The sequence below is a fragment of the Hyperolius riggenbachi genome, chromosome 3 (genome assembly GCF_040937935.1).
Source record: "Hyperolius riggenbachi isolate aHypRig1 chromosome 3, aHypRig1.pri, whole genome shotgun sequence".
Classification (NCBI taxonomy): domain Eukaryota; kingdom Metazoa; phylum Chordata; class Amphibia; order Anura; family Hyperoliidae; genus Hyperolius; species Hyperolius riggenbachi.
In genome coordinates this window covers 334,904,313-334,927,608 of record NC_090648.1, presented here as the reverse complement: position 1 = coordinate 334,927,608, position 23,296 = coordinate 334,904,313, and the positions used below count along the sequence as shown (strand labels likewise).

The 23,296-nt window shown below is 42.2% G+C and overlaps 1 protein-coding gene across 1 annotated transcript in view; it reads left to right on the top strand.

Annotated features, from left to right (window-relative positions):
- LOC137562326 (dynein axonemal heavy chain 3-like) overlaps positions 1 to 23,296 on the top strand; it is a 1,996,682-nt gene that overhangs the window by 1,750,457 nt on the left and 222,929 nt on the right. Inside the window, exon 65 of the mRNA XM_068273663.1 lies at positions 9,943 to 10,135. Coding sequence (XP_068129764.1) covers positions 9,943 to 10,135 — 193 coding nt within the window. The remainder of the gene's footprint in view (positions 1 to 9,942; positions 10,136 to 23,296) is intronic.

Below are 23,296 nucleotides of genomic sequence, written 5' to 3'. Positions count from 1 at the left end.
AGCTGTCCCTGGAGCATTCCATTCCTTGACAGCACAACTGAATGCAAACAATCAATGTATGGCAAGGCAAGGCACTGTCAAAAGACCACAGATTAAATATTTTGGACATGCACATGTCAGAAAATGATTGGTTAAACTAGGACTCTTTTTGAATCAGGTCATCCCTTAGCTGGATTGCAGTGCAAGGGGGAAATAAGTCAGGAAGAGACAGATGTCAACTTTCAAACAGTTAAAGGAATTCAAAGCAAAAAATAGCCAATTTGTGCATGTGACGACAACTTCACAAGTGCTCCAAAATGTGTCTTGCATTGGAGGGGTAAAAAAGAAACTTGTCAAGAAAGGTCATATTAAGGTCATATTAAGTCTGGATTGAGCTTTCATTAAACAGATTCTGAAGCCCTATGTAAAAAGGTGGATATGGTCAGATGGGACTCAAATGAAACTATTTGACCTCAACAAATATTGTATCTGCAAAAAGCCAATACAGCTCACAATCGAAAGAACACCATGCCTACAGTAAAGCATATACGTACTGGCCTCCACGTATGCCAGGGTGATTCTTTTCTATACCCACTGTATCACGAAGCATCTCAGAATCTAATTGTCACGAATGGGGCAGCTTCGGCGAACAGCGCCGCCACAGCTGCCTCCACGCCGCCATCCGTCCTCCCGGCGTCTAGGACGCCGAGGACAGAACGTACATTTTGTAGGGGGGTCACCGTCTCGCACAGACAGGACCTTTATGCTGGGAGGAAGCCGGTCAGCTGATCGCAGAGGAGACCCACGGCACCCAGGATTGGCTGTGCGCAGGGGGCATGCCAGTGAGGTCTCCTCTGCTTCTTAAGCCTCCGGGCTTCATTCAGAGGTTGTCTGTTGTCGTGAATACCTCGCGTGTTAGCGCTCAGACCTTAGACTAGATCCCAGGTGCTGATATCAAGGACTTCACACCTAGACTAGGATGTTGTTATATTGTACTCATTACCTGTGTATGACTCTTGGCTAAACTCTGACTCTGATCTCACTTTCTGATTCTGTACTTCTGCCTATCTGCCTTATTAGTTGCTGAACCTCTGCCTGATTACCGATTACTCTCCTGTCTCACGATTCTGTACCGATACTTACCTCTCTGTTGCCGAACCTTGCCTGTCAGACCATTCTACTCACCAGTGGGCCCTCGCCACTGGTGAGGTGCTAGCTTCACCAGCTCCTCTGGTGAAGTTATTCTTTAGTGCAGTACTGTTTGCGTTCTCTGCTCCTAGGCTGCAGTGCAGTCTGAATCACTCGCTCCTCGGGTGATCACTCGGCTGCAGTACACTCTGAATCACCCGCTCCTCGGGAGATTCGGCCTCTTCTGTATTGTATCTCCAGCTTGCTGGAGCTTGAACCCTATTACACGGTCAGTGTACCGATAGTACCTCACCAGCCCCTTTGGTGAGGTCTCATAAAACTATTAAAGTTACGGTTGCACCAAACACTACACACTCAGCTCTTTGTGTTGCTATACTGGTATTATTGGTGATTCTGAAGATCACACATAATCAGGTATAGCGTCTGCATTATTGGTGATTCTACAGATCACCAAATAATCAGACATCTGAGTTGCGACACCCAACCGTTACACTAATCTGAGAAAGACAGATGAGAATAGATTTCCAGCTAACAAATAAATTATTTAAATAGTCCTTCTAGTGGTACCTCTTGCATATTTAGAAGGTTTAAATCCAGCTTGATCATGGGATGCTAACTTGGAAATTAATGTTACTAAACAGCTGACTAATATGTTTGTACTCAATTCTATAGCTGCCAGGTAGAAGGAAATCTTAGTTTATGGTATCAAAGTTATACCAGTAACTTCATAACTTAAAAAGATTTATATTCATTTACAAGTTACTTTTCAAATCATCACAGAAAATCCTTTTATCTTAACAATAAGGGCTCGTTTCCACTATTGCATTGCGAAATGGCTGCGGCAAAATTCGCATGCAGATGTGAATTTCGCATGCACGTGCATGCGAATTTTCGTGCGAATTCGCATGAAAATTCGCATTGATGACGATGTATGCGAATTTAACCATGGCAATGCCGGTGTGCTTTTCCATTTGAAAATTCGCATACCAAAACAGCATGTGAATTTCCTATTAAATACATAGCGGCGATTCGCATGCATTCCACTCGCAGGCGAATTCTGCGGCTCTTTTGTGCGTTTTTTCACCGCTGAAAAAAACGCACCTCAACAACGCTACAGTGGAAACAGGCCCATCCACTTGCATTACATGTGCGAATCCGCATGCGTTGGATTCGCGGATTCGCGATAGTGGAAACGAGCCCTAAAATATTAAAATATTGTATGAATTATGTATCAGTGTCATCCCTGACCGCTGTTCCATAGATAATAGCCTGATGCAGGTTTTGCAAAGAGATAATCATACAATATAATTAGGATGCTTTTTCAGTAGTTATCCATCTTATTTTCTTGTCTGTCAAAATTTCAACATGTGGGTCATCATCCCACAGCTTGAGATTTGTATTTGGTCCACCAAACAGCAGCAAATATCAGTAACACTGATAGGTAGCCAGCAAATAGCCCAGTAAGTAAGTGCTGCCACCATCTGAGTTGGGCACCATGTGGTGCTGCTAGTAAAAAAAAATTGGTAAATTACATTACCGATATTCTACTATAGACAAACCCAGCTTCCCATTCTCAAACAAATGTTCTTCTCCTACTGCTTAAAGGGGAACTGAAGAGAGAGGTATATGGAGGCTGTCATGTTTATTTCCTTTTAATCAATACCAGTTGCCTGGCAGCCCTGCTGGTCTATTTCTCTGCAGTAGTATCTGAATAACACCAGAAACAAGCATGCAGCTAATCTTGTCAGATCTGACTTATAAGTCTGAACCCCTGAAACACCTGATCTGCTGCATGCTTGTTCAGGGGCTATGGCTAATAGTATTAGAGGCCGAGGATCAGCAGGGCTGCCAGGCAACGGGTATTGTCTAAAAGGAAATAAACATGACAGCCTCCATATACCTCTCTCTTCAGTTCCCCTTTAAGACTAACTTCTCCCTCATTACATCTAGCACTAATCCCAATGCCTACACAACAACAGCTATTTGTAGCAGATGAGCTAAAATCACTATTCCCTATGTAGTAACCAGTCGCCTGTAACCTGCACCAGGAGCCTGGGTGCCCAATTGCAGATAATTTGTATTGGCATCTATTAGTCGCCTGTTGATCCCCACATATGAATAACCTGATCCACGGTACGTTACACAAATGTGCGTATACCTCCATGGGCATCCACTGTGTGTGTCCTGGGTACCCTATTTTTGAGTAAGGAATTAAAGGACAACTGTAATGAGAGGGATATGGAGACTGCCATGTTTATTTCCTTGCAAGCAATACCAGTTGCCTGGCTTCCTGCTGATCCTCTGCCTCTAATACTTTTAGCCATAGACCCTGAACAAGCATGCAGCAGATCAGGAGTTCTGACATTATTGTCAGATCTGACAAGATTAGCTGCATGCTTGTTTCTGGTGTTATTCAGACACCACTGCAGTCAAAAAGATCAACAGGGCTGCCAGGCAACTGCTATTGTTTAATAGGAAATAAATATGACAGCCTCCATATTACTCTCACTTCAGTTGTCCTTTAACTAATGCTATCAGCCAGAGGGAAACTGTAAGGTAAGAGGTTGAGTAATATTTATATGTAAGGCCTGGAACCCACTGCAAACCGCAAACGCTAAACGCAACCGCTAGCAATTTGTAACAGCGGTTTGCAAGCGGATTCATGCGCGTTTGCGGTCGCGTTTTGCAACATTGTATTTTTTTGCCCAGCGGGTGCGTAGCGTTTTGCGGTTTGCGGTTTTATCCTGATTGGTCGTGTGAATAATTTTTCATTTTGTTACATTGCGCTGCACCGCAAAACGCTAGCAGAACCGCTCAGTTTAGGTTTTGCTGAGCGTTTCCACTAGCGTTTCAATACTTTACATTGAAGCGCTAGCGCTCCCAAAATGCTGCAGGTCCTGCGTTTGCGTTTCTGAGAAACGCAAACGCTCCTGTGGAAGTTGCCCCATCCATTAACATTAGCACAGCGTTTTGGCAAACTGCTAGCGTATCGCAGTGCTGCCAAAACGCTGCTAAAAGCGCTCCTGTGGGTTCCAGCCCTAAATCCATCTTGGCCTGGTGTTTTCCTCACAGGTATTGCCTTGTTAATTCCATTGAGCTCCTCCTCTTCTAGTTATCTGTTTAAGGGTTCTAGATCTGCCAGTGTGAGTCTTGGGAGCTTTAACCCATCTCAAAATTCTATACATTTGGACACATTTTAAATTATGTATTATTTCCTTAGATGGGACTTAATTGGTACACACTGTTAACTATTTTAGAGTTGATGGGGGATTTGCCACAGAAAGAAGTAGAAATAGCTTCGTATGGCTCACCTCAAACTGTGCATTATTTGATTTTAAAGGGTGTTGTAATGTCCCCAAGTCAAAAATTGCCAAAATATTGCCCCAAAAATATATGTAAACCCCTTCTTTTTTCTCAGATAGATCCATTTTTGTCACCCATTTTTGTATTTTTACCTCGTATGGGTGGCTTTGCCTAACTGCAGGATTTGTGCAGTGCTAGTGGGATTATGGGAAGTTTTTTCTCTGTTTTATAATTACAGTAACAAGCTTATATCAGCATGCAAAATTATGTTAAAGGGAAGGTTCAGGGAGGGTGGGTAAAAAATAAAAATCAAATTCCACTTACCTGGGGCTTCCTCCAGCCCGTGGCAGGCAGGAGGTGCCCTCGCCGCCGCTCCGCAGGCTCCCGGTGGTCTCCGGTGGCGCGCCCGACCTGGCCAGGCCGGCTGCCAGGTCGGGCTCTTCTGCGCTCCAAGGCCCGGAACTTCTGCGTCCCACGCCGGCGCTCTGACGTCATCGGACGTCCTCCGGGCTCTACTGCGCATGCGCAGAACTACTTCGCATGCGCAGTAGAGCACGGAGGACGTCCGATGACGTCAGAGCGCCGGCGTGGGACGCAGAAGTTCCGGGCCTTGGAGCGCAGAAGAGCCCGACCTGGCAGCCGGCCTGGCCAGGTCGGGCGCGCCACCGGAGACCACCGGGAGCCTGCGGAGCGGCGGCGAGGGCACCTCCTGCCTGCCACGGGCTGGAGGAAGCCCCAGGTAAGTGGAATTTGATTTTTATTTTTTACCCACCCTCCCTGAACCTTCCCTTTAAGTATCCAATTATGAATAAGAAGGTAATTGATTCCTGCCCCACTGAAGAGTATACACAGTGATGTAAGCCTGTTGTCTAGGTGATGTTTGTTGTGTAAAGGTGGCCACACACCATACAATTTGTTAAATATCTGTTCAATTTAAGTATTGCAATACATTTTTCTGACTGATTGTAACATTTCAAAAATATGACCAATGTACCACACACATATGTTCAATGTCTCCCCAATTATGATAAAAATGATTGGAAACTCTGAAAAAATTGCTAGGGTGTGTATATTAATAAATTGACAATCCAACACACACCATACAATCTTTAGTAAGATTGAAGAAAAATATCTGGCATTCCGGATCGATTAAAATTGAAGAAAACGGGAAATTCGATCGGATTTTTCAGTCGAATGAAAAAAAAAGCTTTCGATTTATTTGGGAGATCTGTTCGTTTTTATCGAATTGCTGTAAAATCGGATCATTTTATTGTATCGTGTGTGGCCACCTTAAGGGACAGCAATCTGTGGCAGTGGGAAGGGAAGATTATTGCTCAACACACACCATACAATCTTGGTTGTTCAATCTTACCACTTTCATGTCGTATAAGAGCTTATCCAATCAATCATTCAAGGTATTTTCAATCTGTTGGCCCTTATACTAAGTAGATTTGGTAAATTTGTACAACCAAGATTGTATGGTGTGTGTTGAGCTTAACACTGAGCTGGGTTGAAAGAAAAAAGTAAAGGGCAGAAGTAATATCACTTTGGTATTACAGAGGAACATAAAGATGGATACCAGCAGAAATATTTTTTTATTTTATTAATATTAAATTTCTCTTAAATCTGACCGCAAACATGAAAAGCAACAGGATGGGTAATTTTTTTTAAATTAATATGAAGTTTCATGCCACTTTAAAGAGGAGCTGTCAGCAATACTATCTCAGAAAAAAACACATGTATAAGTAGATAAATACCTGCTCTTTTTACATAACATATGCATTGCTCTGTCCATGTTTTGATTTTAGTGATTGTTCTATAATTAAAAAAAGAGAAAATCCTTTTTAGGATTTTCCATCTTTACTGTGTCTATTTTGAAGCCAATCCTGATGTAATTTCCTCCCTTACTCTCCTCTGCCTGATGATGTATACATTGCCCGCCCTCGTCCTAGTCTTCAGGCACTCCCACCCAGCTTTGCAATAGAAAGTGTATTGTCTCAGCATGAGAAATATTGGGCAATCAGAGAGGAACAGAGGTGTGGAAGGGGAAAACAGGAGGAAATGAGGCTTCAGCCAATCAGACAGAATAAGTTAAGTCTGAGGTGAATGTAAAGAAGCAAAAAAGGACAACCCAGCATGCTCTGCAACTTCCTTTGTGCGGTGGATGTACCAAATAAGAGCCACAAAAACTTGGGAATGTTGTTTTATGTATAAGAAAACTAAGAGTGATTTTTAACTTTTGGATTGCCTGGTTTGCATCCTTATTACTTGTTTACCAGATAAAAATAAAGAATTGATATTTGATTTTATGCCGACAGTTACACTTTAAAGGTGTTACAGTTGTAAGAGCTGGACAACAGAAAAAAATGAACCACTTAATAACTGGATGGACTGTGCTTTATTTATTTGTAACAACACTTTGTGAGTCAGGCACAAAAGAAAAAACAAACTTATATAGACTGTTTTGGGCCACAGCACACACTTGGTTCAGTGGATATATTTTTGCTTGTCAGTAGAGATGTGGCGAACTGTTCGCTCGGCGAACAACTCTGGAGCTCTTACGCCTGCGCTGCCCGGCGGAGTGCGTCCTAGATCGCGCTCCTGTTGCCGGGGACTCTCTGCGCATGAGCGTGACGTCGTTCATGACGTCACGCACATGCGCAGAAAGTGCCCGGCAACAGGAGCGCGATCAAGAACGCGCTCCGCTGGGCAGTGCAGGCGTACTACTCCGGGTCAGTGCGACCCGGAAGTAGTAAGAACCCCAGGGATTTGGAGATGTTCGCCGGCGAATGGTTCGGGAACCGTTCGCCACATCTCTACTTGTCAGATCTATAATTAAATCAGACCTCTATCAGTACTATTATATGCTCCAAATAAATCCAGGTCACCTTGAATTTATGGGATGTTCAATGAGTGTTCTCCACATGGACTGAGCACAGTCCTTTTGGAGGCACTGCAAGGCACACGTGGTCTTCAGTCACATCTGTTTCTATGGAGAAGGGAGGGAGGAAATGGTCCGGCTGACAATGGAGTGTCTTAAAGACAACCTGTACTGAGTAAAATTATTTAAAATAAACACATGAGGTAACTTCAAATGAACATTACATATTTACCTTGCCATCAATTCCTCTCAGAAACTCACCATTTTCTGCTGACAGCGATCCCTTCCAGTTCTGACAACATTTTGTCAGAACTGAAATATATCAGTTGCCGTCGGTTATATATCAGTTGCTGTCAGTTACAGCTGAGAGGAGAACTGATGTGTCCATGTTTCCCTATGGCTCAAGTGGGCGATGTTACAGTTTAACCGTGTGCTGATCAGAAGGCTGTTATGGTGTAATGGCCATTTTCAAAATGGAGGATGGAGAAATCCATTGATCACAGTGGACAAACAGGATGCAGGAGAGGAAAAAGAGATTGAGGAGTAGACTACACAGGAGGTAAGTATGACTTGTGTATGCTTATTCTGACTTTTAATTTTCAGTTCAGGTTTTCTTTAAGATGGGCAGGGTGTGAGGGAATACAATGTGATCAAGCTTTGCTCAGGCACAACCATCGCTAACAATCTGGCATGCTGGATCTTTTTATGACATTGGGAAGCACCTGTACACATGCTTAGCCTCATTGGTCCTGAAAGGCTGCATCAGCCAAATGTCAACTAGTATGTTTATGTAGCAGTGTTTCTCTGCCATGCAAGAGTTTTATGGCCTACTTTGTATACCATGATAATAAAATAGTTCAACCTAATAAAACTAAATTAAAACATATTTCTGCTGCAGTGTAAAGGTTCTCTGTTAGGATGTATAAATATCTAAGGATTCAATTCACTTTTTTCCAAAGTGTTCTTTTAGGTGATCTTTTCACACCTTCTTTATAAAATTATCTTTAAGCCACCAGCAAGCAAGAACGTGGTCTTTAACATACCAGTGGAGATTTCAGGCCTTTATTCAATTCAACTTTTTCTCCTACATTTTCTCCTAGGAGATAATTTTTCATTTTCATTTAAAATAACTTTTCTGCGCTCTGCAGTTTAAAAAGCCATAGGATCGAAGAGAACGTGAAAAAGTAGCATCAAAAGTATTCCATCATATTCACGTTGTAATAGCGAGTTACAGTTATTACCACAGTTTATTCCTTTTTTTTCCTCTTTGTGGCTTTGCACTTCATGACAGTGTCACATTGACAGTTGTCTTTATTAGTTGTATGAAATTTTTACATTCATATAACTATCATATTTCAAACTTTCCTGTCATATACTGTACATACTGTGCATGCATGTATACTATATATAATTTTTTGTTGTACTGTAAGGGGAAAATCAATGAAAGGGGAACGTCAGCCTAAACAAACATACTGTTATTAAGTTACATTAGTTATGTTAATTAGAATAGATAGGTAATATAATCTCTTACCCACCCTGTTTTAAAAGAACAGGCAAATGTTTGTGATTCATGGGGGCTGCCATCTTTGTCATGGGGGCAGCCATCTTTTTGGTTGAAAGGAGGTGACAAGGAGCAGGAGACACAGTTCCAACTGTCCTGTGTCCTGATTACCCCTCCCAGCTGCACACGCTAGGCTTCAAATGTCAAATTCAAAATGTAAAAAAAAAAATTGCACCAAAACAGCAGAACGAGAACAACAACATCAGAAATCCCATCATGCTTTGCACAGCATAAGGGGAAAACTAAGTTCTGATGCTGTGAAACTGTTAAAGAAACACCAAGCCTTTTCAGTGCTGCTGAGTCGATTTTTAGTCTGGAGGTTCACTTCAAAGATTTTTATAACTGACAAATCTGTACAGAGCAAAAGTTCTGTTTAGAGGCACTGGACGCAGGCAGGACATTAAGCAGCTCTACTGGGGTCCTTCTAGCTTGACAAGAGCAGAAAATTGGTAGGATATTACCATCAAATATAGAAAAGCAGCTCCAGGCTGGAAAAACTTTCCTGTTAGATCAATTTCAGGGTAAAGGCTCAGGTTATTACAATTTCACATATCTGACTGGTTCTTTTTAAGGAAGGCGGACATGTTTAGACATCCCAGTTCATTCTTTTTTTTGTCAGTGCTCTCTGTTACTTCTTTGTAGAGAAAAGCAGGAGGTAATTATGCAACTCACTTTTAATTGAAATGAGACAAAGGTTAATCAAAACGCTAGCACCAGCAAAATGAATGTTTAGAAAATGGTTACACATTTTAAGTCTATATTGGTTTTATTTTATTTATTTATTTTTTTTGCCTACACGTCCTAAGGTATATATGAATTAAGTCAGTCAAACACTGATGATTTCCTTCCAGAGCCTATTATAAAATAATTCACTTGAGGCGAAATTTGTAAGCAGCAGTGTCGGAATTTGACATGCTTAGAAATCTATGACAATTAAATTACTGCAAGGGCCTACTTGGGAGAAAATGTCATACTGCAAAAATGGATAGATATAAGAGTCTAGACTGTGCTGGAATCCTCCATGCGCTATTATCGTGATTCTTAAAATAAATAACTTATTTTATAACAGAAAACAGTTGAAAGAGATAGAAGATCAGATTTTGGAAGTATTATCTCTGTCACAAGGAAACATCTTGGAGGACGAGCGAGCTATTGACATTCTTTCCTCAAGCAAGAAGCTGTCCCAGGAGATCCAGGAGAAACAAGAAATAACAGCTAAGACAGAGAGACAAATTGATGAAACCAGAGATGGCTACAGACCAGTATGTTCATTTTTCTTTCACTTTACTTCCTGTCTTGCTATTATATGGTGGTCAGAAAAAAAATGTGATTAAAATCTATTTTTAGCCCAACCTCTTCCAGACACATATAGGAATTGAGATACAATGACATATAGTGTATGTGTGTATGTTTTTTTATTTATTTAAATACTACAAAAAGCTAGATAGAAACCAATACCTATGTGCACACAATACACAGCTGGCCTTTTTAGGCCTTCTATTGAAAATGTACCTGCATTTATTTTTCTACCACCTACAGAAAAAGGATAATAGAAATCAGAGCCATTAAAAGAACAGATAGGTGAATTTTGTAGCTCACAGAAGAGATGCTTCCCAGTTTTTGAATACAGCTTTTTGTTAGCATGGAGCAACTGATATTTGTCACTGATCTGAGGGCTGTGTAAGATGAGGCAGGGCTTTTATAAAGAAGAATGAACAGGATTGGCTGCTGTATGGTAAGATACATGTTGAAACATGCATTAGTGGGCTGCAGGCTCAAAAAAAATAATTGTATAGGAGGAGGAGGATAGATACAATTGTTTATCTCATCAGTTTATTTTCACCTCGTGTTTCCTTTAATTAGTCCAACAGTGGTATTTCAGTTTTTGACAGAAGCTTAGGAATTGAGCTACATAAAGGCTAAGTTGGATGGATGTTAAAAAAGGGACACGTGGCAACGGTTTCTGATCCTTTTTACATGTATCAAAAATGAATGGTAAAGAGTAAAAAATAGATCTCAGTTCTAACTTCCACACTTTGAGGCAAAGCATCTCATCCTGGTATCCCAAAGAGTACATGCAGCATTTGGACTTCTTGAGAGTGAACTGCAGACTCAGAACACATCAAATTTAATCCGTTCATTTCAGCGCTGGGAAGGGGACAGGTAGCGCCTGTTATCGGCTTGGCTACAGCAGCATTGCTATAGTCCACGCCATATATCTGTAATTCGAGTGCCGGCAATCTACAGAACCTGAATTACACGTTGTTTTCGTCCCATCTCTCCCCCCCCACCCCAGTTGCTATGATTTGGAGGAGGGATAGTATTTTACACCCCCGGGAATTTCAGCGCAGCAGGGGAGAAGTCCTTTGGCTCGCCCTGCACCCAGTTAACCGGCGGCATACTCAGACATAAGCCATCAAATGCCTGCACACCACTACTCGTATTCACATTGCTTAAACTTCCTTACTGTAAATCCTTGAGAGGTTAATGGGGTGAGTTCTCTGTGCTTGGTTTTCTAGCTCTTCAGTCTCATGCAGCAATTCTTGTTATTTTTTTTTTATTATTTAGTAAAGGTCAGTTATCAGTAAGTGTTTCTTTTTTTGTACAGTTTTTTTTACAGTTATTGCAGTAATTAACATGTATTTTGTTATTTTATCTGATTTGACTGAAAATTATTCTGCCACTCTCAAGAATGGAAACGTGGACTAATTATGAGTAGACTAGTGAGAGAGACAGTCTGCTTGGCTCAGCCAGGTCTGTTTCTCGCCATTTTGGTGCGCCAGGAAAGGCATCTTTCGTATAATTCCCCCCCCCCCCCCCCGAAAAACAAGAAAGTCCAAATATGAAATAATGGCAGCTTAATCAGCATCTGCCATATAAACATTATGCAACTAAGGTTTCTTTTGTTATGCTGATCAGCAGTGCCGATTTAGGTGTTAAAATTACCATTGTTCCCCTTCTTAATAGAACTAGCAGTTTCTGTAAAATAATTTCATAAAACACAGTGTACTAAGCTTAGCCCTGTGGTGACCCCTTCTGCATGTGTTATACCAGACATCTGCCATGTTTGTCTATGGCTAAAAAGGACTCTGGGCTCAATTGATTTATTGATTACTTTTTTCATACAGATTTCATTGCTTACAGATAATAGAGTTGCTGTGAAGGCCTTTATATTACCCAGATTGCAGAAGCCTTGAAAACATAAAAAAACTGTTTCACTACTTTAAGACCGCCCGTGGGCGTGGCCGCGGCGGCAGCCCCAGTACCGCCTAATCTCGCTGTGCGCGCATCTCCTGCTCGGGGGGCGGAGCTCCGCCCCCTCTTCAGTCTCTGAGCAGCGATCGCCGAAGACGGCATCATCGTTGTCTATTTCCATGTACAGCGCTGCAATCGGCAGCAGAGCTGTACTGGGGACTGCCATGTGACACGGCTGTCCCCTCCATAGGCTGGACAGTGATCGGCTGTCATAGGCTGAAGCCTATGACAGCTGATCACCCTGATTGGTTGGCGGTGGGAGGTAGGGAGGGAGCAGGGGATTAAATATAAAAAAGTGTAATTTTTAATTTAAAAAAAAGGAAATATTTATATAAAAAAAATAAACAAATGTGGAGCGATCAGACCCCACCAACAGAGAGCTCTGTTGGTGGGGGGAAAAGGGGGGAATCACTTGTGTGCTGTGTGTGTTGTGCGGTCCTGCAGCTTGGCCTTAAAGCTGCAGTGGCCAATTTAGGAAAAAACAGGCTGGTCTTTAGGGGGGTTTAACACTGCAGTCCTCAAGTGGTTAACAGGGTTTAGTCCATGTACCTCTCAGATTATCAGAAACTAGCATGCTGATTTTAAAACATAGATCTGCTTTGAAGCAAAATCTTATATTGATTTCTTGTAGTGATTGTAACATTACACAGCATTCAAATAAATGGTTGTTATCAGCAATATGTACTTTATGATGTTTCAAAAGAAGCAACATCAACGGGAATGTCTTGCTGCAGGAACTGCAAGACATCAAGGTGAGGAAAAAGAGAGGGTTGGAACTATGATAGGGAGATCTCACTACTGGTATATCTAAAAGCTTTATAAAGCCAGATGCTGACTCAGTCCAATATATGTCCCTAATAATTGTCATATTAGTTCAGAGCGGAGTGACTCTTGCAGCTTGAATCTGGTATTTTGAATGTCAAACAATGAAAACCCTGAGTCAATAGAGGACTTCACTAGCAAATGTGGATCAGAACATTTAAATCCCAACTGATCTATCTCTGAGAACAAAATATTCTTCGTTTTTTGTGCAGGTTCAATAAATCAACTCCACAGTTCTCTGTGAAAACGTTCTCATAACTGAACGTTTGCTGCCATCTGTATATTTCTTACACAATATACTGTGTGCTTTTATGAATAACATAGCACACAGAATTGTCTATTAAACTGTGTAAAGAGCAGAACCATAGTTTGTCCCCAAAGGGGAGCGAGTAACAGTTAGAATTCAGAATATTGTTTCTTGCTTGACTGAGAAAAGAATTCAGCAATGTTAAATATTAAGGTAATTTTTATATAAAATAATCTTGATGAGTGACACGCACAACACAAAGCAGCATAGCTCCTGATTTTTTTCAAATCATCCCCAATTGTGCCACAAACTCCTCTAGTCAGCACTATTGTGTATAAAATGACACATATCAGAATGTCCAGCCGGAGTTGGCTCTTCCAAACAGACATTGTGTAGCTATGGGCAGCATTGATTAGCCAATAATAACTAGGGCTGGATTTGTAATTTTTTGGAGGGCAGAGATATGCCTCCATCTGCAGAATACGAGAGAGATTATTGATGATAGGTGGCCTCTTTGTTCTCCCAAGTCCTTCCACTCCAGCTTTCTCCACCCAAAGCCAGTAGCATAGCAGCAGGGGGTTCAGTGGTTGTGACTGCACTGGGGCTCTTGAGACAGAGGGGCCCCAAGGGCCCTCCTCCATCCACAGTATTAGCTCTCTATTGGTGCCCACTCTACTGGGCACTGGGTGGAACTGATAGTTTAAATATTGGTAATATAACATTACCAACGTTTTACTATAGACTTAACCAGCCCCCTATTCTCACACGAATCTTCCCTTCTAATGCCTAACAATAACTCCCCCACTCCTAGTCCCAAACACTAACTCATAGTGCCCAAATGACCCAAACTCAGCTCATATAGCCTATGTATGCTGATAAATAGTAGCTGACTGGTTAACGAGAATCAGGTGCATCATGCCCCAACTCACCTAGTTAGCAATAACTAGCATTGGCTTGTATTAAACTCCTGTAGAAGTCCACGCCCAAATGACCTGCAGTATATCCTTAGGTTACGGCTATATTGATCTCTATTAAAAAACAAAATAGATGTACATTTTTAACCATTTTTATAAACGTCATCCCTGCCACCTTCCAAATCTGAGTAAATGGCATAGGCATTTATATGGAGCTAGAGGTTCTCTTTACCAATGTTTTGTGACTGAAAAGAAAGTAAAGTGATATTTATATACTGTATATTAATCAAAATGGCAATGTCGCTGCAGAACTGATTTTGCACAAAAAAAAGAAGCTAATTTCTAAATGAATAGTTCTCTAGACAAAGAATTCTGCTGAACTATCTCGCTGGCCATCAACATTTCCTAATTGCTAGCTGAAAATATACAAATGTCCTAATTGGACTGGAGTGAGAGAAGGAACCATTGCATAACACTCAAGCCAAAATTGTCATTAAAACCATTTAAGTTTACTGACTCAGCAGCAAGTCCCAAACTTGCCATCACATCATAGCTGATTAGTTTTTAGTTTTATATTTTCACCCTCATTGAATTCAACCTGTAGGTATATAGCAGCTATTAATGATAGTTGTGTTATAATTTTATGCTAGTTTGCTTTGACTGAAAAGCAACTCTGCACAGCAATTACAATCATTTAATGAGCTACTTTTACTATTGATAACAACTAACTGCTACTATTGTAGTATTAAAAACTCCTATTAAGCTGAATTGAGTGTGAGAACACTTTTGGGGTGACCTACTAATGCATGGGATTGAATATTATGGTCCCTCAGTAAAGTGCTGCTGAGGTCGCCAAAGCACTAATTGAACAGTAGTGGAAAGATAAGAGTGCGAACTATCACAATGTTGGAACTGCACAGCAGCTACTGCATTCTTTGAAAGCAATAGGTAAATTACAAGTGAATGCACTTTTTCCAATATGTGTTATCTGCCTTTGCAGTCCTGAAATGGTGTCTCACCTGCACATTTATCAAATAAGTCAGGCAGTGTAATGGCAAGCTATGTAACTTTTGACAGCACTGTGCACACCCATGCACATGCATGTACATTGTGTAATAAGAAGACTTAGGGAGTAGTGGAGCTTTAAAGCCATAGGCCCCAGTGCAAATATTACATTGGGCACTTCCAGCACTGTTTATATAACAGTCACAAGCAGGGCCGGGCCGAGGCATAGGCTGGAGAGGCTCCAGCCACAGGACGCAGTGTAGGAGGGGGCGCACAATTCATTCAGCTGTCATTCCTAATTGTGTATGAAGCAGAAAGAAATAAGAAAAGGGGATACATGACAGTGACTGCAAGCCAGATAACTAGAGATTAAGGTGTTGGGGAGGTTGTGGGCCCTGTGGCCCTCTTAGTCTAATAGCAATCAGTGTGTGACGGCTGGGGTGGGAGGGATGGAGGGGCGCACTTTGGTGTCTCAGCCTTGGGTGCTGGAGAACCTTGTCCCGCCTCTGGTCACAAGATACAGAGTGTCAAAACCTGCTATTCAAGGAAACTGCATAGTAAAAGAGGTGTATGCAGAGGGAGCTCAATAGTTTATGAATGATTACTACTATTACAGGCAAGTATCACCACCATAACACCAGTAAAGAGCCACCTCAGAAGTTGAAGGGAATTTGGAGCATGACCAGCATGGAGCTCCCCCCAGTGGAATATCAGTCTACACAGTCCATAACAATGGTGGGGGGAGGGGGGGGGGGGGGTCTGCAGAAGTGGAGTTGCAATTTCTCATTTCTTCCTTTGCATAGTCATAGACAACGGTCTTATCCCCACCTCTGTTACTGAGAATGAAGTACTACTGTACCTCCATGCATAAATAACCCCACATACATTCTTTTAACATGTATACTTCTAAACATACCCCATGATGAGTAGGTTCAGTCCCTATAGATCTGGAGACTTCTTCATCCATTTGAATGTGTGATTACAATAAACTAAACCTAGCAAAGCAAGTGGCGTGCAAAATGGTTCATTTTCTGCTTTGTACAGACTTATGAGCCAATGAGAAAATTCCGGTTGTCATTTATACCAAACCATATACTGTTGTTGTGGTTTCAGCAAGATTGCTAAAACTGCAGATAGTGATTATATATCATAGATGACATATGTTTTGTGGAGTTTTGTATCAGTAGTGTAACCCTTTATTCAGCTTAATACAGTGGAGAGGTGTTTACTGTTATTCACTTCCTTTTTGTGATCTCATATTATTATCTAACTTAAAGGGAAATGCAGCTTTGTTATGACATGCCCATGTATTTTTTCATTGTTTTTTGTTACTACAAATTACCTTTTAACCTGGGGGGGAGGGGGGGCAGAGGTGTGGAATAGACCCTGGACCATCATTGGAACAAAGGTAATTTGTGAGAGGAAGAGGCTTGGTTGAATAGTTAAAGAGAACCCGAGGTGGGCAGATGAGACACAGAGGCATGTTCTCTACCTCATGACATGCCTCTGTGTCCCCACACCAACATTCTCTGCCCCCCCCCCCCCCCAACGCCGCTCTGTAGCCCCCCGAGAGTACAATATTTGGGCATTCCTTCAGAGTTACCAGAGCTGCCATTGGGCAGCTCTCTCTCCCTGGCCGCAACCCCTGGTGCTCCGCCACCTCTCTGCACGCTGCGGGAGACACAAAGTGTCTCCTTGCAGCGTCGTGACCTATAGGTCACGAAAGTGAAAGTGGGCCAGTGAGGCTCACAGGAGTGGCGGGGAGCAGAGGTTTTTGCGGCTACCTGATCCGCTCTGCCCCCCGGATCAGGTAGCCTACCTTTTTTTTTATTTTTTTTAAGCCCACCTCAGGCTCTCTTTAAGTGTAACTACACTTGGTATTTTCCCAGGTTTTAGAAAAATGTGTATTTCAAATGTTTTATTTAATACCTGAACATTATATAGGTCTTGAAAATCCTGGAAATTACGGGGTGACATAATTGACTTTAAAATGACATTTTTAAAAAAAGGCAAAAAAAAAAAGGCATGGCATTCCATTAAAATAACTAGACAATCAAGATAAAAGGAAAAGTGTGGCACATCCCTCTGGCATGCAGACTGCCCTCAAAGGTTACTGCACAGACATATCCTGGAAGACCCACTGTATGCACTTCATTGCCTAAGTCACAGACGTGTGCTCCGCATATACAAACAAGAAGAAAGTTCAATGAAAAGGCAACAAAAGATCCCAGCGGCGTGCACCTTCCGTCCTTGGATTTATTGCAAATCTCGTGACAACATAACCATATGGCTAAATCCTGTTATATCATAGCAAAACAGCATATTACATGTGCATAATATAATCTTACATATCTTTAAGATGGTGGGTCATCCCGGTGGAGGTGGTTGGTGGGCAATAGAGTGGCTTAGCGACGGCCGTTTCGTGTCTCCTGACAGCGTGACCAAGCGTCAGGATATGCTGTTTTGCCACTATGAAATAACAGGATTTAGCCATATGGTTATGTTGTCACGAGATTTGCAATAAATCCAAGGACGGAAGGTGCACGCCTCTGGGATCTTTTGTTGCCCATTCCATTAAAATAAGTCTGAAATGGGAAGATAAAGTTGACTTTTACTCACCTGGGGCTATTTCCAGCATGTAGTCTTTCAGGTCACTCAGTGATCTCAGTGTGGGTGGCCAGGAAAGGGAGGGTGGTTAGTGAGAAGACTTCCCTTTCTGTACTAGTCCAGGCCACATGCCTTTCAACATTGTTGGGGTATCTTTTAAAGTGCTGGTAGCAAATACTTACCTCAATGCTTGACAAGGGCATCTCCCACCTATGTGCCCTAGATGAGGGTTATAGTCGAATGGGAGAAACTTTTGATGGGATTTGGAAACCCCCTTAAATATACAGTAAATTCCAAAAAGATCTGCCTCTTAATGAAAGAATAAGTTTAGGATCAAATGAATGGATTTTATTCTTTCCCACTAAGGTTTAAATAGAATAAATTCTTCTAAAATACATATCATGAATACGCACACAGACAGCATTTTTTTTATTTATGTATGATGTTACAATCCATGTCAAACATGCTGAAATAGGTCAGAGAGCACAATGTCATTCAAATGACAAGTATTTTACATGGTTACCTGAAGAAGCCATAAGAAAGAAAATTGTGTGGCGGTTTTGATGGGACTTTTGCCATGGCAAAAGATTTAGTGTAATGTTACACACATTAATCTGATTAACCTCCTCAGCGGTATGGACGACTATACACGTTTATCACCACCGGAGGTCGCCGCTCAGGCCCTGCTGGGCCGATTTGAGCGAAATAAAAAGCAGCACACGCAGCCGGCACTTTGCCAGCCGCGTGTGCTGCCTGATCGCCGCCGCAGCGGCGAAAGAGGGTCCCCCCAGCCGTCCGAGCCCTGCGCAGCCGGAACAAAAGTTCCGGCCAGCGCTAAGGGCTGGATCGGAGGCGGCTGACGTCAGGACGTCGGCTGACGTCCATGACGTCACTCCGCTCGTCGCTATGGCGACGATGTAAGCAAAACAAGGAAGGCTGCTCATTGCGGCCTTCCTTGTTTATTCTGGTCGCCGGAGGCGATCAGAATGACGCTTCCGGAGCGCCCTCTAGTGGGCTTTCATGCAGCCAACTGAAAGTTGGCTGCATGAAACAGTTTTTTTTTAATTAAAAAAAAACCCTCCCGCAGCCACCCTGGCGATCTTAATAGACCGCCAGGGAGGTTAATTGGAGTAGTTCCTTTAAACAGACATGACTCTGTGAAGAATAGATGCTGACTACTGTGCCTTTGTGGAAAATCCCATAATTCTGTATTTTTTACCAGCGTCTATATTTAGTGTATACAGGGGCGTAGCTACAATTCAATAGGCCCCATAGCAAATTTTGTGGTTGCCCCCCCCCCCCATAACCAACCCCACGCCCTTCTTCCCCAGTACTGTACATACTGGAGGAAGCAGAGATCACAACACACTGCAGTTAGTTTGCTCTCAGTACAGAGTAACCGCTTATACTGTACATACTGCAGGTAGCAAAGATCAGCACACACTGCAGCTAGTATAGTATCAGTACAGGCGCAGAGTAACAGCTTATACTGTACATACTGGAGGTAGCAGAGATCAGCACACACTGCAGCTAATTTACGATCAGTACAGGCACAGAGTAACAGCTTATACTGTACATACTAGAGGTGGGAGAGCTCAGCAAGCACTGAAGCTAGTTTACTTTCATTACAGGCTCAGAGTAACAGCTTATCCTGTACATACTGGAGGTAGCAGAGATCAGCCCACACTGCAGCTAGTTTACTATCAGTACAGGCACAGAGTAACAGCTTATACTGTACATACTGGAGGTAGCAGAGATCAGCACATGCTTCAGCTAGTTTACTATCAGTACAGGCACAGAGTGACCGCTAATACTGTACATAAGGGCGGTAGCAGAGATCAGCACACACTGCAGGTAGTATCCTATCAGTACAGGCAAAGAGTAACCACTTATACTGTGTAGATACTGGAGGCAGCAGTGACCAGTACACGCTGCAGCTAGTTTACCATCAGTACAGGCACAGAGTAACAGCTTACACTGGAGGCAGCAGAGATCAGCACACACTGCAGCTGGTCTACTATTAGTATAGGCACAGTATAGTATATGGCGGTAGAAGAGATCAGCAAACGTTAGATCAGTACACGTTGTAGCTAGTTTACTATCAGTATAGGCACAGAGTAACAGCCTATACTATACATACCGGAGGTAGCAAAGATAAGCACACAGTATACTATCAGTACAGGCATAGAGTATCACCTTATGCTGTACATACTGGAGGTGGCAGGAATAACAGCTAGATCTGTGCCCCCTGCCCCCCCCTTCCTTCACAGTATAATAGCTAGATGTGTACTCTTCTCCTCCCCTCCCCCTATACACATTATAGTAGCTAGATTTGTACCTTCCCCCCTCCCCCCACTCACCTCCTCCTTGTTCCAGGGGCTGCAGGACCTGTCTCTCTCCTCTGTAGTATAGCTCTGCACTTCCTGCCTCTGACATCGAGCACTAGAGCCCAAATGGAGGAGTAGGAAGTGCATAGTAGCTACACTACATAGTAGACTGACAGACCAGCATCGCCTGGAGCAAGGCTGAGGTGAGTGAGTGCTTGCCTGCCTGCCTATTACCACTACTGCTAGTGGGAGAGCTGCAGCTGTCAGCCTGTCAATGTAAACTCCATCCATAGGCTGCCAGCTGCAGCTCTCCCACTAGCAGCAGTGGTAATAGGCTGATAGCCAGTGACCGGCTTGTCTTCCCATCAGCCACACGTCAGGACCAGGTGGACCAAGCCAGGGGCTCCTCCAGCACTGCAGCAGGCAGCCTCTTCCGATCCGGCCAGGACGCCACTCCTCCTTCCTCCCTGACCAAAACTACAAAGTAATTGTCGGGTTTGGCAGCCGACCAGGGAGGTATCATTCTGCCAGCCAAAATAGTCCCCCCTCACCTCCTATTTGTGGGGACTGGGGGGGAGGGGGGATGTAGCTTCCTTATAAATATATAAAAGTTTTAAAAAATCCTCTCAGTTGGGGGCCCCCTGTGGCGTAAGGCTGGGGGTGGGCCCCATAGCATTGCTATGGTCGCTATGGCGATTGCTATGCCACTGAGTGTATACCATTATCGGTATAGATATGTACCCCATGTTTGTTTCTTACTTTGTTCAGTGCCACAAAATATGCTGGTGCTTTAAAAATCAATGATAATAATAATAATGATGATTGTGATAGCTGTGGGGCAAATGGAAGAAAGGGGCAGGAATTGCCACTTGGAAGGGTGAAGCTACTTGGAAGTGGCATGACACAATATTCATCTACAAATATCTAGGCACTGATTGTCAATATTCAAATAGGCACAACATGGAGTAAGCATATTATGAATTAAGTATACCATATTTAGTGTACTTCTTTGTTTAATTTGGCCATGATGCCTGTACTGTCTGTAAATAAATGCAGTCATAACTTAGAAAGTGTATTTTTTCACTTAGAATACCTTTGGATAACCTATTTTGTTTACTGGAAGCTATTCACTGAGAAAAAAATATGCAAAAATAAATTGTAAAGCAGAAAATGGGCACTTTCACATTTCTGTATACCTTAATAGATAGTAGCAGTAGTAGTAACAGGATTTAAGCCCGACGAAGGCTGCAAAGCCGAAAGCTTGCTTATTCTTGCTTATGCTTATTCTTATTATTTTTAGTTAGCCAATAAATGGTATCATCCTGATTTAAAACTTCTTAATAGATAGTCACGCAGAAACACTACATACAGCAATCCTGCTAAGGAAATGTTCTGAATATATGAACTGCTTTCATATGAATATCAAGTTTCTCATTTTTCAAATTATGATTCCATTTAAGGATATTAATGTACTCTTAACATTTTATTCAAAACAAATAAGAAAGCTTTTATCTGAGGCTTGGTGATATTAGCATCTTCTTCTTAAAAATGCCATATCTCATCATTTGAGTTTAGTCAAAGCAAATATATTTGTAGCTTCCCTCAAAATTGTATTTTGGAAAAAGCACATTCAGATCTAAAGGCATAAACATGTTTCAAAGAGGACAGTTTATAATTCATATCTCACATGAAAGACACTGTTTAGCATCGCCTTTTGCAAAAACAAAAATATATACAGTATATATTTTCAAGAAGCTAGGTTGACTTTTATTTCAGTGTGTTTTTTTTCTGACAAGATTTTCTTCTTTCCTCGCCCATAAAATATACAGTACAGACCAAAGGTTTGGACACACCTTCTCATTCTAAGAGCTTTCTTTATTTTCATGACTATGAACATTGTAGATTCACACTGAAGGCATCCAAACTATGAATTAACACATGTGGAAGTATAGTACATAACCAAAAAGTGTGAAACAACTGAAAATATGTCATATTCTAGGTTCTTCAAAGTAGCCACCTTTTGCATTGATTACTGCTTTGCACACTCTTGGCATTCTCTTTATGAGCTTCAAGAGGTAGTCACCTGAAATGGTTTTCACTTCACAGGTGTGCCCTGTCAGGTTTAATAAGTGGGATTTCTTGCCTTATAAATAGGGTTGGGACCATCAGTTGCATTGTGGAGAAGGCAGGTGGATACACAGCTGATAGTTCTACTAATTAGACTGTTAGTTAATGCAAGTAATTTTTCTAATGCTGTAGTGCTATCTTAGTAAGCATTAGTGTTGATCGAACACCCAGATGATCGGGTTCGGGTGGGCTCGGCCGAACACCGTCCAGATGTTCGGTATATTCGGCCGAACACCAAACCCTATTGAAGTCTATGGGGACCCGAGCCGTGGGGGGCTGCAGAGCTGGAGGGATAGCGGGCAGGAAGGGGGTATTGGGCCTAGCGGCGGGGAGGAGAGACGGACCCTCCCCTCCCTCACCTGGGTCCCCCGACCTCCGCTCCCCTCCAGCTTTAAAAAGTTAAGTAGCATCCGCAACAATTAAGAGGTAACAGGCGGGGATCACTCACCTCTTCTGCGTTCCAGCGTGCGCTCCACTGACGTCACTTCCTTACAATACAGTGGCCGGCGTTGCAGGAAGTGACGTCAGTGGAACGCACGCTGGAACCGGAAGAGGTGAGTGATCCCCGCCCGTTACCTCTTAATAGTAGCGGATGCTACTTAACTTTATCGGTATATATATATCCTATGTAATAAAACCGCAGGTGTCCCAATGTCATCCTGTCCCTGTGTCCATGGTTTTTGCTACTGCGCATGCCCACTGACTGGTGGTGGCGGTGTGAAAAGATCTAGAGCCTGTTTTTAAATGGGCTTAGGTCAATTAGCATATATATATATATATATATATATATATATATATATATATATATATATATATATATATATATATATATATATATATATATACACACACAGTACCATAGGCTGGGCATAGTATTCACATTTTTCAAAAATTTCCAGTCTATCCAGTCTATGATTTTTCCTTTCCTGTGTAATGTAACATAGATTTTTCTGCTCCAATTCTCATTACCAATGTGTTAGCTTAAATTCATATTTCTTTATACTGTTCAAGACTGCATTGAATCTTCAAATGCTTGCTTGTTTCTGAACTGAAAAATCCATTTGCAGTTCTACTCTTTCATTTTATTTCTTCATGGGTTTAGTTTTTGTTTTTTGTTTT